The sequence below is a fragment of the Oncorhynchus masou genome, chromosome 11 (genome assembly GCF_036934945.1).
Source record: "Oncorhynchus masou masou isolate Uvic2021 chromosome 11, UVic_Omas_1.1, whole genome shotgun sequence".
In the NCBI taxonomy this organism is placed as follows: domain Eukaryota; kingdom Metazoa; phylum Chordata; class Actinopteri; order Salmoniformes; family Salmonidae; genus Oncorhynchus; species Oncorhynchus masou.
This window is the reverse complement of record NC_088222.1, coordinates 48490374-48507996: the sequence shown is the minus strand read 5'-3', so window position 1 is coordinate 48507996 and position 17623 is coordinate 48490374. Positions and strand designations below refer to the sequence as shown.

Genomic DNA, 17623 nt, shown 5'->3' with positions numbered 1-17623 from the left:
TTTGAATGCGCCATTAAATGACAGAATCTCGCAGTATCCCTTTAAGTACTAAAACTATGTAAATCTTCACCTGAATGCGAGTTTGGCTTTAACTCCTGAATGAATCATACCCCAAACACATGCTAACCAATGTACACATTACCAATAACAGCGGAGGTTAGCGTGTCTTGGGGGTATGATCTTTGACCCTCTGTAACTTTCTCACTCATCATTATTCACGATTCATTCAGGATTATCCATAATCATGGTAGCATCCACATTCATGTAGGAGTGTTTAGAAACATATTATATTCTTAATTACAATAAAAGTTACTCAAAAATGACATAATACATTATTTAACATTCATTTCTATTGGGTACAAAATCATCTGAAACACAACCCGCCACCATGGCACACTTTGTACACAACATTCACATCAGCAAACCGCTTGACCACACGATACCATACATGAATATTGACATCGTTTTAGTATTTATCATACCTTGTCGTGCCCGGAGTCTGGTATGGTGGTTTAATCAAATCAAATCAAATGTTATTGGTCACATACACATATTTAGGAGATGTTATTGCAGGTGTACCGAAATGCTTGTGTTCCTAGCTCCAACAGTGCAGTAGTATCTAACAAGTCACAACAATACACACAAATCTAAAAGTAAAAGAATGGAATCAAGAACTATATAAATATTAGGACGAGCAATGTTGGAGCGGCATAGTCTAAAATATAGTAGAATAGAACATATGAGATGAGTAAAGCAGTATGTAAACATTAAAGTGACTAGTGTTCCATTATTAATTATGCTCCTGACCATATATGCCTCCTGCTGACGGGGGTTTGAACCCTCTGTCTATGACCCTACTATTTGTCTCTCTCTCTTTACATTTCCCGCTGTACTGTAAAAAAAAACAAAAAAACATGAATTGTCTTTGTAAGCTGAAATGTATGATGACTCTCGAATTGGACATTAAATCAATTTGTAAGTCGCTCTGGATAAGAGCGTCTGCCAAATGACTTAAATGTAATGTAAATGTAAATACATGTAAATTAAGTATAGACCAAGGTCTCCCCTCCTGTCATAGCGCCCTGTCCCCTCCAACTGCTCTCCCCTCTGTCCGCTACTGTCATCCATCTATCAGCTCACTGGGCTGCCCATGTGGTAACCATTGGTTACTGTGATGCTGTCATCAGTGCCTTACTCAGTGGTATTCCCATCATAATGAAAGACTCCCGCAGTTTCTGTGGAACTAAATCAATACAACCAATAAAAAAAGAGGGTCCACTATGGAGAAATAAAAGAGCAAGTCTATAATAAAAGAAGAGAGCAGCAACGAAGTGGATTTATGTTTTGCTTACGTTTTTACTCAGTGGCTTATTTGCTACTGCTGTTCAGTAGCTGGACAATACAAGACCTCGCTTTAGTGTATGTCAACACTGTTCCACATGGCACTTACTGTTCGAGGAACTGCTTATGTTTGACTATTGTTGCTCTGTGTTTATTATTTAGGGAGGAATGGACAGTGCGTGCATATATGTGTGTGTCTGTCTGTGAAGTATGTTTTGTGGATGATAGGCTTTCATTATGTGATGGCAAGAAAAAAAGGGTTGAGATTTGTCGCCAAATAGGATCAAAACGATGGCTTTTAGAGCAGTGGTGCATTTCACAGTAGAACACAATGTTTTTCTCACCTAATGTGCCTCCAATTAAATGAAGGGAACATTGCAGGAGCAAGACAGCTGTCCTTGTCTCCTCACTCAGTCACACACTGACACACCTTCTCAAGACCCCACAGCAACACACATTATATAATCTCCTTTGTCATACAGCTGGTTAAAAAAAAACAGGCCTCACATCCTTTATGTAAAGACAACAATACAGTCACTCGACCCTGAGTAAGTTGGTATGAATGTATGAATGCAACACTGATTCACTGTTAGTCAGGAGACAGAGGTTAACTTTCATTTATTCCCTTTGATTAAAAAAAAAAAAAAACACATTTAAAAAAACACATTTATGTTTTTCAGGCCTTATGGCTTTCACCAGAATAATACAAATATCTGTGGCTGAACCTCAACTTGCATTGGTTGAAGCACTGTACAACTGGAAGCTGTACAGTGCTTCCTGGAAGCTGCTGCTCACTGCAGCAATTCAACTCAGATATCAGTCAGAGGGTCAGGTCATCTGATGAAAACAAATAGATCATTGATTACCTGTTAAGATTTGCCCAATAAATTACATTCCTACCGGTTCCACAAACTGTATCTATTGAAATGACTATGTATTATAGTCAATTTGATTTCATTCACCTAGGAGTTATACAAAAATAGTGATATTGTATATTATTTTGGTGAAGAGATGTAGCAAGTGTGCCTTCGACACCGTCTCACATCTCTGTGTGTCTACCAGGCTCGCAGAGATGCATGTCGCCACCTGGGTGTCAGAAGTGGGGAAGAAGAAAAGTAGTTGGGTGTCATCCGCATAGCAATGATAGGAGAGACCATGTGAGGATATGACGAAGCCGAGTGACTTGGTGTAAAGAGAAAGGAGAATAGGGCCTAGAACCGAGCCCTGCGGTACACCAGTAGTGAGAGCATGTGGTGCAGACACAGATCCTCTCCATGCAACCTAGTAGGAGTGACCTGCCAGGTAGGATGCAATCCAGGAGTGTGCAGAGCCTGAGACGCTCAGCCCTGAGAGGGTGGAGAGGAGGATCTGATGGTTCACGGTGTAGAAGGCAGCAGATAGATCTAGGAGGATGAGGACAGAGGAAAGAGCGTTAGTATTGGCAGATCGGAAACCTTCTGTGAAACTGGTTAGGGTCAAGAAGATTGTTCTGAGAGAGAAAACGAGGGAGTTAGTCATAGACAGCAGGCGTTTTGGAAAGAAATTAAAGAAAGGATTCTGGTCTGTAGTTTTTGATGTCAGAAGGGTCAAGTGTTGGTTTCTTGAAGAGGGGAGCAACTCTGGCCATCTTGATATCAGAGGGGACACAGCCAGTGGTCAGGGATGAGTTAATGAGGGAAGTGAGGAATGGGAGAAGGTCTCCAGAGATGGTCTGGAGAAGAGAGGAGTGGACGGGGTCAAGTGGGCGGACGGAAATCATTAGTCGCAGGATTTCATATGGAGAAAGAGGGGATAAAAAGATCAAGGCATAGGTGAGTTACACTACATATACAAAAGTATGTGGACACCCCTAAAAATCAGTGGATTCAGCTATTTCAGCTACACCAGTTGCTGACAGGTGTATAAAATTGAGAACACAGTCATGCAATCTCCATAGACAACATTGGCAGTAGAATAGCCTTAATGAAGAGCTCAGTGACTTTCAACGTGGCACCGTCATAGGAATCCACCTTTCCAACAAGTCAGATGAAATTGCTGTTATTGTGAAGTGGAAACATATTGGAGCAACAACGGCTCAGTCGTGAAGTGGTAGGCCACACAAGCTCACAGAATGGAACCGCCGAGTGCTGAAGCGTGTAGCAGGTAAAAAACGCCTGTCCTTGGTCTCAACATTCACTACCGAGTTCCAAACTGCCTCTGGAAGCAACAACAGCACAAGAACTGCTCGTCGGGAGCATCATGAAGTGGGTTTCTATGGCCGAGCTGCTGCACACAAGCCTAAGATAAACATGTGCAATGCAAAGCGTCGGCTGGAGAGGTGTAAAGCTTGCCACCATTAGACTCTGGAGCAGTGCTAACACGTTCTCTGGAGTGATGAACCATGCTGCACCATCTGGCAGTCTGACGGATTCATCTGGGTTTGGCGGATGCCAGGAGAATGTGTCCACATACTTTTGGCCACGTAATGTATGTGTGAGTGGGACCATTGGACTCAGTAGGCTAAGTGAATGAGGAGCGGATGTCGTTGACCATTTTTTTCAAGGTGGATGACAAAGTCGTCCGCAGAGAGAGAGGAGGAAGGGGTAGGAGGTGGAGGATTAAAGAGTGAGGAGAAGGTGGGGAAGAGTTTCAATGGGTTGGAGGCAGAGGCTTGATGTTTAGAGTGATAGAAAGTGTCTTTAGCAGCAGATACAGAGGAAGAGAAGGTAGAGAGGAGGGAGTGAAAGGATGATAGGTTGAGTTTTCCTTCATTTCCACTCAGCTACCCCGCGAGCCCTGTTCTGTCAGCACGCAGTGAGTCACTCAGCCACAGAGTGGGAGGAGAGGGCTGAGCCGACCAGGAGGGAAGGGGACAGTGAAAGTCAAATGATGCGGAAAGGGAAGAGAGTAGGGTCGAAGAACCAGAGTCAATGTAGTGGGAGAGACAGATGCAAAGATTGCGATGGCACATGATCATGTGGGTAGGAGACTAGAAATTCCACATGTGTTGTGCATGCAGGGTATACTAAATTAGACAGTTCAAACAGCAAAGATTAAGTGGGTAGAGTGACAGCACTTAAATTCAATTGCCCAAGCAAGACAATACCAACGGTAACTTATGTAAAGTGCTTTGAATAATCTCAAAGTGCATAAACTTGCTACTCTTGTAGGAGTCCTTCCAAGCTATGGTTGGTGCAGTTTTTATTAGCTTGACCTAAGATTCATCAATGCTGCTCACACAGACAGTGTTGGGTCCATATCTTACACCAGACAATGTTTATTCCATACCGTACAGCAGACAGTGATAGGTAGCATCCTAATTATCCACCCTTCTCCTAAAGTGTGCACTTGCACATTGCCAGTCATAGATTTAAAAACATTGCATTGGTGTAAGCAGTGCCTGGAGGGAGTTTTCACCATTGGTAAATCTATGATGGGAAGTGTGCAAAGGCCCACTTTGGGCAAAGGTTGGAGAATTGTGACGCAGTCTTGTACACTCCAGTCCAGTATTATAGTTTCATCTTGATCAACACTGACCCCCTCTGGATGTAAAACCATCATGATTCAGTGTGTCCTCTACATTGAAGGTACTGTGCACTCATCTTCAAGTTGAAAGATGAGAGTGATTTCCCTTTAACATTATTAATAGGGAGATCAACTAATGAGAGTGGATTGATTTGGAATTTGCCTATGACACTCACTTATTTTCTGTTACTGTTGGTGTCCATATGTGGCTTTGCAACAGAACATTGTCCGGAGTTTGTGGGCATTGATGCGCAGGTATCTAAATTACCATTACCATGTCATTAAATGCATAACAGAGCACAATGACATCTCATAAATCAGGGGATTCAATCATTTGCAATGACTAGGCTATGATTAGGCTGTGTTGGTTATAATCCTTCCAGTCATAAGCAAAGCCCAAGTCGTGCACATGATTCTTGAAATAATGAAAATAATAAAATAATTGTCCGACTAATGTACATTTCCAAAATCGTGTCGTTCAGTAGTCACATTTATGACTAAAATTAAAAAGAGAAGACGTTTTACAACAAACTATCTTTATACTTCTGTTTTTAGTCACAAAGGTGGCTAGAAGTTGAAACCTGTATGTATCCTAAGGCTAAATCTAGGCTACATTAGCCTATGAATTAACTGGCTCTGAGAAGAGAAAACGAAAACATTTACAATTGTTTTAATACGGACGAATTCCCTTGTTTCTATGTCATGTGCTCACTCACGTGTAGGCCGACTGCCAATCAAACCGAGCCTGCCCCATGTTCCTCTCAGAGTGAGTTGTTGAGTAAAAAACATGTGTGAACACTGTTCGGCGCTCGAGAGCCATGTCACTGCTGCTCACACCGCCACCGCGCTCAGATCCAGTCGAGCTCTCTCATCGCAAAAGCATCTCCTCTTTACCGAAGCGCGTTGACACCAACGATGTTCAAGTAGGCTACCCTCAAAAGCGCAGCCGCTCTACTGTATTCCCCGGAAGAAAGGATGCGGAAAGGATGGAACAAGACAGAGCAGCTCTGTAGTAGCCTTCTGCACAGCAATTTCAATCGGATTTAGTGAAATCCTCAACCAATTAACAGTCTTTACCAGAGCTCTGTTGTAATCTGCTTCTCAACACACCCCGTCGTTCCAATCAGTTTTCACAGGTTTATTATTCACCCTGCAGCGAGGACAGACACTCTGGACAGGACAGAGCTGAGCAGAGGCTGAAGAGTTTGGAGCTGCCCTAAGCTGAGACAGATGACACATTTCATTCAGCCTTGCTCTAAAGTGGTTTGTTTCCTCTACGGTTGAATTTGAAAGGACATTCTTAGTTGTATCTTCCACCTTCTACACAGCAGGAAATGGTGCATATGACAACTGTATTTATACAGTAACCTAATAATAGTTTGGGGATATCACTTTTCGAATGCCAGCTCCGCCATGAACAAAAATGGTAAGTAACCTACCACTTATTGTTACACTGTGTAATACTGTTGGTTACACCTTTGTAAACAAGGTGAGAGAGGTTTTGAACCGTTATTCTGGTCAAGGAAACTTAACTTGCTAAACCTCCCTCTATTTAGTTGACTGCTTTTGCAGTATTTACTGTGGCAATTAATGCCTTACTACTGTATAGTGCTCAGTTGTGCTTTAGCCTAGTGAGGGGTAGTGGTGGGGGTATGTAATTTTATTGTATTGGTAATGCTCATTACAAAAACACCTGCACACATTCTAAATGACCCTCACATGCTTGACCCTCACAGTCTACTACAACATACCCCCCCCCTCTAACACACATGCATACACATAATTGTTTATTTCAATATTTCACATAATAATACTCAGGTTGTATTGTCTGTGTGCTGGACACGGGGTGGATGGGGTGGGGCAAGGTGTAACCTGCCCCACTCTCTGTGCGTTAGAGATGTCTCTAAGGCCCAGGAATCTCCGATTCAAACTCTGCAAGCATTATAATACGTTTGTTTAGTGTTACTACGATACCAGCATTTTTTACTTTGATACCGATAACAGGTTTAGTATCATGATACCAAAACGATACTAAACACCAAAACGAATACTCGATACAGAAACAATACCACAGCAAAAAAAAACAAAAAAAACGTAAAATCCCAGAATAACCACTGGGCACTATTTTATTAAACATTGAACAATGTCACGAATCAGCTCAAAGCACGTAACACATAAGGCGCCAACGTGGAGATAGTTAAATAAATATATTTTGTTATTCCCTAAAGTAAACTAAATATAATTAACAATTGTGTGTGTAGTCAGTAATCAGTAGTGTAAGTGAGTGGTTACGTGCATAAATGTGATAATGAGGGGTGTTGAAAGGTGCCAACACAAACAACCAAAAACCGCCACAAAAATGCCACAACCAAAATCTGTGTCTGCATGGAGAGAGTCTTCTCAATGAATGGGGAAGAGGTGCATTTATCCTGGTGTGTCCCATTTCACTGACGACCCTCCCGGCTCCGCCCACCGACATCCTGATAAGGAAAACAAGGGCAAAGAGAAAGAATTCGGCAGACAGAGTGGAAGGGTCGTCACAACAATATGTTGATAACTGGTACAACTAAAATAGCAAATAGAACAGTTAAACACCATATTAAATAACAGGAGAATATCTTCAATTTCTCATATGCAAAACCATATCTGAGACTCACCGCATACAATAATATTTTACAATTACATCTAAACTGTTTTCAAATGGAATTTGATACATATCAGGGTTAATTTGCTCATCTATCTGCGTAATATTGGTTCAAATGACATTATGATTCATTATTCATTACTGCTAAGTCATTTATAGTATTAAATGAATAGCTTAGTTCCAAATTGACATACATTTTTATTTTTCAATTTCACCTTTATTTAACCAGGTAGGCTAGTTGAGAATAAGTTCTCATTTGCAACTGCGACCTGGCCAAGATAAAGCAAAGCAGTTCGACACATACAACAACACAGAGTTACACATGGAATAAACAAACATACAGTCAATAATACAGTAGAAAAATATATATACAGCATGTGCAAATTAGGTAGGATAAGAGAGGTAAGGCAATAAATAGGCCATGATGGCAAAGTAATTACAATATAGCAATTAAACATTGGAATAGTAGAATGTGCAGAAGATGAATGTGCAAGTTGAGATACTGGGGTGCAAAGGAGCAAGATAAATAAATAAATACAGTATGGGAATGAGGTAGATTGGATGGGCTGTTTACAACTATGTACAGGCGCGGTGATCTTTGAGCTGCTCTGACAGCTGGTGCTTAAAGCTCGTGAGGGAGGTAAGAGTCTCCAGCTGCAATTAGCTTCACTTTGAAGCTAATTTCCGAAGCTTCTATATTGTAATAGTCTACACACTAAGTTTGCCAATCGTTTCTTCAATCTCAGAAGGCTGAAGAAGGGTGCTGCTCGTTCTGTGGGTAAGCGAATGCTCCTACCGCTGTCCCTGCCAAGAATATTTGACTGGTGTTTTGGCTGTTTATTGTACTGGTACATGTGTGATGAAGTGTGTGTTGCTTTTGTGTGTTTGCCATTTCACTGGCGGAGCTTGTTTTCAGGAGACGGGGTGTGGGTGTTGTTTGCGAACTCGTTTTAGCTCACAACAAGCATGTAGCATGGCAAATACTAGACAGAAAAATGCTGCAAAGCTCAATGCGGAAGAGGAACACATCAAGCACTACTGTACACTCCATGAACTACTCAATGAACAAAAATAGTTTTATAAAGATGAAATAGATCTTCAGGAAAATAACTTTAAGTCCTTCCTGCAAATCTTTATGGATTATACCAACAAAAGGGTTGATGAGCTGTATATGGATGTAATGGGATTTAAACACAGTTTGGAATTTATGCAGTCGGAGGTGGAGGAGTTAAAGGTTACGAATGTCACCAGCCAGACTGCATTCAAAACCATGTCTGAGGATTTCGCAATTTTCCAAGCAACACTTGACACTCTTCCAATGGAGACTACCTTGAAAACCAATTTAGGCACAATAACATTTTAATCAATGGAATTGAGGACGTAAAGACTGAAACTTGGCATGACACAGAAGTCAAGGCCAAGAAACTCCTGGCAGATCAACTCATACTGGACCCTAAAATCATTGAGATGGAGAGGAGAGGGCGCACAGGAATATCACTTTCTTCCCCGATGGACAGCCCAAACCTATAATGGTGAAACTGCTCAGGTTCAAAGACAAGGAGGAGATTCTCAGGAGAGCCAAGTGCCTGAAGGGAACCAACATATTCATCAATGAAGACTTCTCTGAAAAGTTACGCCTCAAAAGAAAGGAACTACTGCCACGATTAATTGAAGATAAAAAAGGCAACATCACATCCCTGGAGTATGATCAGCTGGTTGTTCACCCCCCCCCTCCCCCCAAATAGAAGTATGTGTCATGTCTTGTTATGTCTGTTCCTGTCCTTTCTCTTCACTCTGTCTCTCTCTGCTGGTCTTTTTAGGTTACCTTCTCTGTCTCTCTTTCTTCAGCTGTTCTACATCTCCCCTAACTAGCTCATTCACTCTTTCCCACCTGTTCTCTCTTCCCCCTCTGATTAGGTCTCTATTTCTCTCTCTGTTCCTGCTACTTTCAGTGTCTGATTCTTGTTTGTGTTTTTGATGCCAGAAGCAAGCTGTCGTCGCGTTTGCTTCCACCTTGTCCTATCCTGTCGGAGTCTGCCTGGCAGGTGCATCCTGCATTATACTAACGTTCTTTTTGTTCCATTGACTACGTTGGAAGAGGATTTATGCCATTCCTGTTTTTCATTAAAGAACTCTGTTTCTGTTAAAACCGCTTTTGGGTCTTCACTCAAGTACATAACAGAAGAATCAGACCAAGAATGGACCCAGCGGCTCCGGACCCTTTTCACTCCGCCGTCGAGATCCAGGGAGCGATGCTAGGCAGACACGAGGAGGAATTGTCTGCTGCTCGACATGCCGTTGAGACCCTGGCCGTCCAAGTCTCCGACCTCACAAGACAGGTTCACCAACTCCACCTCGATCCACCGCCCACTTCCAGGGTTTCCGAGTCTCCGGAGCCCAGGATCAACAACCCGCCGTGTTACTCTGGGGAGCCCACTGAGTGCCGCTCATTCCTCACTCAGTGTGATGTGGTGTTCTCTCTCCAGCCCAACACTTACTCCAGGAGCGCAGCCCGCATCGCCTACGTCATTTCTCTCCTTACCGGACGGGCGCGTGAGTGGGGCACGGCAATCTGGGTGGCGAGGGCTGAGTGTATTAACCAGTATCAGGACTTTAAGGAGGAGATGATACGGGTTTTTGACCGTTCTGTTTTTGGGGAGGAGGCTTCCAGGGCCCTGTCTTCCCTATGTCAGGGGAATCGATCCATAACGGATTATTCGATTGAGTTTCGCACTCTCGCTGCCTCAAGTGACTGGAACGAGCCGGCTTTGCTCGCTCGTTTTCTGGAGGGTCTCCTCGTCGAGGTTAAGGATGAGATCCTCTCCCGGGAGGTTCCTTCCAGTCTGGACTCCTTAATAGCTCTCGCTATTCGCATAGAGCGACGGTTTGATCTTCGTCGCCGAGCTCGTGGAAGGGAGCTCGCGTTCTCCGTTGCTCCCCTCTCCACATCACTGCCACCTGCCGCATCACTGCCACCCCCTCCGCCGGCTCGGATGCTGAGCCTATGCAGCTGGGGGTATCCGCATCTCGGCCAAGGAGAAGGAACGGAGAATCGCCAATCGCCTCTGTCTCTACTGCGGCTCCGCTGGTCATTTTGTCACCTCATGTCCAGTAAAAGCCAGAGCTCATCAGTAAGAGGAGGGCTACTGGTGAGCGCAACTACTCAGGCCTCTCCTTCTGGATCACGCACTACCTTTCCGGTCCATCTCCGCTGGCCCGGTTCATCTGCTTCCTGCAGTGCCTTGATAGACTCTGGGGCGGAGGGCTGTTTTATGGACGAGACCTGTGCTCGGGAACATGACATTCCTCTCAGACAGTTAGGGGAGCCCACGGCCTTGTTCGCTTTAGATGGTAGTTCTCTCCCCAAGATTCAGCGTGAGACGCTGCCTTTAACCCTCACTGTCTCTGGTAATCATAGCGAAACCATTTCTTTTTTAATTTTTCGTTCACCTTTTACACCTGTTGTTTTGGGTCATCCCTGGCTAGTGCGCCATAACCCTTCTATTAATTGGTCTAGTAATACTATCCTATCCTGGAATGTTTCTTGTCATGTGACCTGTTTAATGTCTGCTATCCCTCCTGTTTCCTCTGTCTCTTCTTCACAGGAGGAGCCTGGCGATTTGACAGGGGTGCCGGAGGAGTATCACGATCTGCGCACGGTGTTCAGTCGTTCCAAGGCCACTTCTCTCCCTCCACACCGGTCGTATGACTGTAGTATTGATCTCCTTCCGGGAACTACTCCCCCGGGGTAGATTATACTCTCTGTCGGCTCCCGAACGTAAGGCTCTCGAGGATTATTTGTCGGTTTCGCTCGACGCCGGTACCATAGTCTCCTCCTCCTCTCCCGCCGGAGCGGGGTTTTTTTTTGTTCAGAAGAAGGACGGGTCCCTGCGCCCATGCGTGGATTATCGAGGGCTGAATGACATAACAGTTAAGAATCGTTATCCGCTTCCTCTTATGTCTTCAGCCTTCGAGATCCTGCAGGGAGCCAGGTTTTTCACCAAATTGGACCTTCGTAACGCCTACCATCTCGTGCGCATCAGGGAGGGGGACGAGTGGAAGACGGCGTTTAACACTCCGTTAGGGCACTTTGAATACCGGGTTCTTCCTTTCGGCCTCGTTAACGCTCCAGCTGTCTTTCAGGCACTAGTTAACGACGTCCTGAGAGACATGCTGAACATTTTTGTTTTCGTTTACATGGACGATATCCTGATTTTTTCACCGTCTCTCTCGATTCATGTTCAGCACGTGCGACGCGTCCTCCAGCGCCTTTTGGAGAACTGTCTTTATGTGAAGGCTGAGAAGTGCACTTTTCATGCCGCCTCTGTCCCTTTTCTCGGTTCCGTTATTTCCGCTGAGGGCATTAAGATGGATCCCGCTAAGGTCCAGGCTGTCATTGATTGGCCCGTTCCTAAGTCACGCGTCGAGCTGCAGCGCTTTCTGGGCTTCGCTAATTTCTATCGTCGTTTCATCCGTAATTTCGGTCAGGTGGCAGCTCCCCTCACAGCCCTTACTTCTGTTAAGACGTGCTTTAAGTGGTCCGTTTCCGCCCAGGGAGCTTTTGATCTTCTTAAGAATCGTTTTACATCCGCACCTATTCTTGTTACACCTGACATCTCTAGTCAGTTTGTTGTTGAGGTTGACGCGTCAGAGGTGGGCGTGGGAGCCATTCTTTCTCAGCGCTCTCTCTGACGGCAAGGTCCATCCTTGCGCGTTTTTCTCTCATCGCTTATCGCCGTCAGAACGTAACTATGATGTTGGTAATCGCGAACTGCTCGCCATCCGCTTAGCCCTAGGCGAATGGCGACAGTGGTTGGAGGGGCGACCGTTCCTTTTGTCGTTTGGACTGACCATAGGAACCTTGAGTACATCCGTTCAGCCAAACGACTTAATGCGCGTCAGGCTCGTTGGGCTCTGTTTTTCGCTCGTTTCGAGTTTGTTATTTCTTATCGTCCGGGCTCAAAAACACCAAGCCTGATGCTTTATCTCGTCTCTTCAGTTCTTCTGAGGTCTCCACCGACCCCGAGGGGATTCTCCCTGACGGGCGTGTTGTCGGGTTGACTGTCTGGGGAATTGAGAGGCAGGTAAAGCAAGCACTCGCTCACACTCCGTCGCCGCGAGCTTGTCCTAGGAACCTTCTGTTCGTTCCCGTTCCTACTCGTCCGGCCGTTCTTCAGTGGGCCCACTCTGCCAAGTTAGCCGGCCACCCCGGCGTTCGGGTACGCTCGCTTCCATTCGCCAGCGTTTCTGGTGGCCCACTCGGGAACGTGACGCGCGTCGATTTGTCGCCGCTTGTTCGGTCTGCGCGCAGACTAAATCTGGGAACTCTCCTCCTGCCGGCCGTCTCAGACCGCTTCCCATTCCCTCTCGACCGTGGTCTCACATCGCTTTAGATTTTATCACCGGACTGCCTTCATCAGCGGGGAAGACAGTTATTCTTACGGTTGTCGATAGATTCTCTAAGGCGGCTCATTTCATTCCTCTCGCTAAGCTCCCTTCTGCTAAGGAGACGGCTCAGATCATTATCGAGAATGTTTTCCGAATTCATGGCCTTCCGTCTGACGTCGTTTCCGACAGAGGCCCGCAGTTCACGTCTCAATTTTGGAGGGAGTTTTGCCGTTTGATTGGGGCTTCCGTCAGTCTCTCGTCCGGCTTTCATCCCCAGTCTAACGGTCAAGCCGAACGGGCCAATCAGACTGTTGGTCGCATTTTACGCAGTCTTTCTTTTCGCAACCCTGCGTCTTGGTCAGAACAGCTCCCCTGGGCAGAGTACGCCCACAACTCGCTTCCCTCGTCTGCTACCGGTCTATCTCCTTTTCAGAGTAGCCTCGGGTACCAGCCTCCGCTGTTCTCATCTCAGCTCGCCGAGTCCAGCGTCCCCTCCGCTCAGGCTTTTGTCCAGCGTTGCGAGCGCACCTGGAAGGGGGTCAGGTCGGCACTTTGCCGTAATAGGGCGCAGACTGTGAGGGCCGCTAATAGCGTAGGACCAAGAGTCCTAGATATTGTTGCGGTCAGAGAGTATGGCTCTCCACTCAGAACCTTCCCCTTAAGACAGCTTCTCGCAAGTTGGCCCCGCGGTTCATTGGTCCGTTCCGTATTTCTCAGGTCATTAATCCTGTCGCAGTGCGACTTCTTCTCCCGCGCTATCTTCGTCGCGTTCACCCGGTCTTCCATGTCTCCTGTGTTAAGCCCGTTCTTCGCGCCCCGCTCGTCCCTCCCCCCCCATCCTTGTCGAGGGCGCACCCATCTACAGGGTCCGTAAGATTTTGGACATGCGCCCTCGGGGCCGTGGTCATCAGTACCTAGTGGATTGGGAGGGGTACGGTCCTGAGGAGAGGAGTTGGGTTCCCTCTCGGGACGTGCTGGACCGTTCGCTGATCGATGATTTCCTCCGTTGCCGCCAGGTTTCCTCCTCGAGTGCGCCAGGAGGCGCTCGGTGAGTGGGGGGGGTACTGTCATGTCTTGTTATGTCTGTTCCTGTCCTTTCTCTTCACTCTGTCTCTCTCTGCTGGTCTTTTTAGTTTACCTTCTCTGTCTCTCTTTCTTCAGCTGTTCTACATCTCCCCTAACTAGCTCATTCACTCTTTCCCACCTGTTCTCTCTTCCCCCTCTGATTAGGTCTCTATTTCTCTCTCTGTTCCTGCTACTTTCAGTGTCTGATTCTTGTTTGTGTTTTTGATGCCAGAAGCAAGCTGTCGTCGCGTTTGCTTCCACCTTGTCCTATCCTGTCGGAGTCTGCCTGGCAGGTGCATCCTGCATTATACTAACGTTCTTTTTGTTCCATTGACTACGTTGGAAGAGGATTTATGCCATTCCTGTTTTTCATTAAAGAACTCTGTTTTCTGTTAAAACCGCTTTTGGGTCTTCACTCAAGTACATAACAGTATGCCTATGGCAAGTGACTCTGCTATTGTCAACTGATTTGACATACACACGCACACACACACAACCACACACGTACACGTGTACACACACACACACCATTTACATGTTTTGTATTTTAATAGTATTAACCCCCCCTCTTCGGCAGACAAATATCTTTTTAGATTTTCACAGCTTTTCTTCTACATATACATACACATTTTGCATACACATTTTAAATACATGGTACTTTTATATAAAGCAATCACATAACAATAATACATTACCAAACATAAGCTCTTTTAATACCACCTCTCAGCCTATCCCACCTATCACCATAGACCACCCTCGTTTGGTTTGTGTGTCATATATTTTTCAATTGTGCTGGGAAGTTTTACATATACACTACCGTTCAAAGGTTTGGGGTCACTTAGACATTTCCTTGTTTTTGAAAGAAAAGCAATTTTTTTGTCCATTAAAATAACATCTAATTGATCAGAAATACAGTGTAGACATTGTTAATGTTGTAAATGACTATTGTAGCTGGAAACAACTGATTTTTTGTGGAATATCTACATATACGTACAGAGGCCCATTATTAGCAACCATCACTCCTGTGTTCCAATGGCATGTTGTGTTAGCTAATCCAAGTTTATCATTTTAAAAGGCTAATTGATCATTAGAAAACACTTTTGCAATAATGTTAGCACAGCTGAAAACTGTTGTTCAGATTAAAGAAGCAATACAACCTGCCTTCTTTAGACTAGTTGAGTATCTGGAGCATCAGCATTTGTGGACTTGATTACAGGCTCAAAACGTACCTGCAAAACACCAGTCTCAACGTCAACAGTGAAGAGGCGAATCCGGGATGCTGGCATTTTAGGCAGAGTGGCAAAGAAAAAGCCCTATCTCAGACTGGCCAATTAAAAGAAATTAAAAGAAAAGATTAAGATAGGTAAAAAATCACAGACACTGGACAGAGGAAGATTGGAAAAAAGTGTTATGGACAGACAAATCTAAGTTTGAGGTGTTCGGATCACAAAGAAGAACATTCGTGAGACACAGAAAAGATGAAAGATGCTGGAGGAGTGCTTGATGCCATCCATCAAGCATGGTAGAGACAATGTGATGGTCTGGTGGTGCTTTGCTGGTGGTAAAGTGGGAGATTTGTGCAGGGTAAAAAGGATCTTGAAAAGAAAGGCTATCACTCCATTTTGCAACACCATGCCATACCCTGTGGACGACGCTTAATTGGAGCCAATTTTCTCCTACAACAGGACAATGACCCAAAGCACAGCTCCAAACTACACAATAACTATTTAGGGAGGAAGCAGTCAGCTGGTATTCTGTCTATAATGGAGTGGCCAGCACAGTCACCGGATCTCAACCCAATTGAGTTGTTGTGGGATCAGCTTGACCGTATGGTTTGTAAGAAGTGCCCATCGAGCCAATCCAACTTTTGGGTGGTGTTTCAGGAACCATGGGGTGAAATCTCTTCAGATTACCTCAACCAATTGACAACTAGAATGCCAAAGGTCTGCAGGGCTGTCATTTCTGCAAATGGAGGATTCTTTGACGAAAGCAAAGTTTGAAGGGCACAATTATTTAAATAAAAAAATAATTACTTATCATCTTGACTATATTTCCTATTCATTTTGCAACTCATTTCATGTATGTTTTCATGGAAAACAAGGACAATCTTTTGAACGGAAGGGTATTTTGAACCTTTCTAATCGTATAGTCTCCACAGATTGTGAGCTAAAGATGAAAACCTTTCCTACGAGTATTATTATATTATTTATTGACAGACAATGGCTTTCCAGATCGCTCAACACTGCTATTTGTAAGGTTAATTTGCAGTGTATGTTGTGATTTCTAAAGCATTCTTGAACCGGTGACCAGAAACAAGCTACATAGGGGCAATACCAGAATAAATTATCTAGTGATTTTGTCTCTTTGCAGAAAAATCTACAGAGATTAGATTGTTGTATGCCCCATATATATGTAGCATTATATTGTTGGAAAGAATTTTGTATAATAATTTAAATTTAACAATTCAAAGTGTTGAATCAAGTGTTGTTTTTTGTGCCAGGTCATAAACCATGTGCCATGGAATCAGTACATCGAAATTCTCTTCCCATTTATTTTGCAACCTGTATGGCGTAGCTGTCAACATTTTTGTCCTCAAATGAAACTGAAACTCTATTTTTGCCAATTCCTTTCAGCCTAGTTGTATCTTTAATATATGGCAGGCAAACAAGTTCCCTACCTTCTCCCTTTTACACTTGCCTCCTCCATTTTTGTGCTAATGCTGCAATAAGTTGGTTGTAAGTTTTGATTGAGCTTACGTTCACATACATTTTCGATAGCTGCATATGTGACATAACTCCACTGTTTCTATCCATAATGTAATGATGGTGACAGGTGTGTGTAATTATGAATAAATAGGTACTTTTCATTTTGTCTGGCTTAGCGTTCCAAATAACTCATATGATTTGAAAAACGAGTCGTTTGGAGTAGGCAGTGCTATTAGTAAGTAAACTGTGATAGGAGTTAATCAATGTGATTTTCCATAAACAAGTATTTACCTCTCCATGGTTGCGGAATCTTATCTATTTTTGCATACTTTCTATTGAAATTGATTGTGGTATGTTTTTTCAGATGTGAATACCATGTATGTCTACTTCATCATCTGCCAATTTTATTGGTAGTGTAAACACTGTGTATTTAGCGATCTAAAACGTAATATGGTACACTTGTCATCATTAGGTTTAAGTCCAGAGAGGCTACAGAAATGATCAAGATCTTCATTGAGACTCTGCGGGTATCCAGATTGCGGACTTAAATAAAACATCAGTCATCGGCATACATTGACACTTTTGTTTTTATCCCCTGGATTTCTAACTGTAAGACAAAACATTTTTTTTGACTTTTTTCTGCACAACATAGGTACAGCTGATCCCCTTATTGTATAGGACACTCAATACAATACCCATAATTAAAACAAAAGCAGTTTAGGTCAAGAGATTAGACTAATAAAGGAATATAAAAAATAACAGCACAGGTAGACAGTAATGGAAACTGTAATATAGAGGCAAAAAATAGGTTAGAGAAAAAACAAAAAGAATTGGAGGTATTTATTCAAGAACAATCAAGTGTAATGTATTACAAAAATGAAGCAAATTAGATGGAAAATGTTGAAAACAGCAAACTGCTACCAAAAGTATTTTTTTACAGAAACTCGTTACAAATGATGGAGTGAATCATCAAATT

General features: G+C 43.9%; 1 protein-coding gene across 1 annotated transcript in view; it reads left to right on the top strand.

Moving 5' to 3' along the window:
• Positions 1 to 5688: 5688 nt before the first annotated feature.
• The window catches only part of LOC135548778 (actin-binding LIM protein 3-like), a 148103-nt gene continuing 136168 nt past the window's right edge, over positions 5689 to 17623 (top strand). Inside the window, exon 1 of the mRNA XM_064978685.1 lies at positions 5689 to 6271. Coding sequence (XP_064834757.1) covers positions 6259 to 6271 — 13 coding nt within the window. The 5' untranslated portion in view covers positions 5689 to 6258. The remainder of the gene's footprint in view (positions 6272 to 17623) is intronic.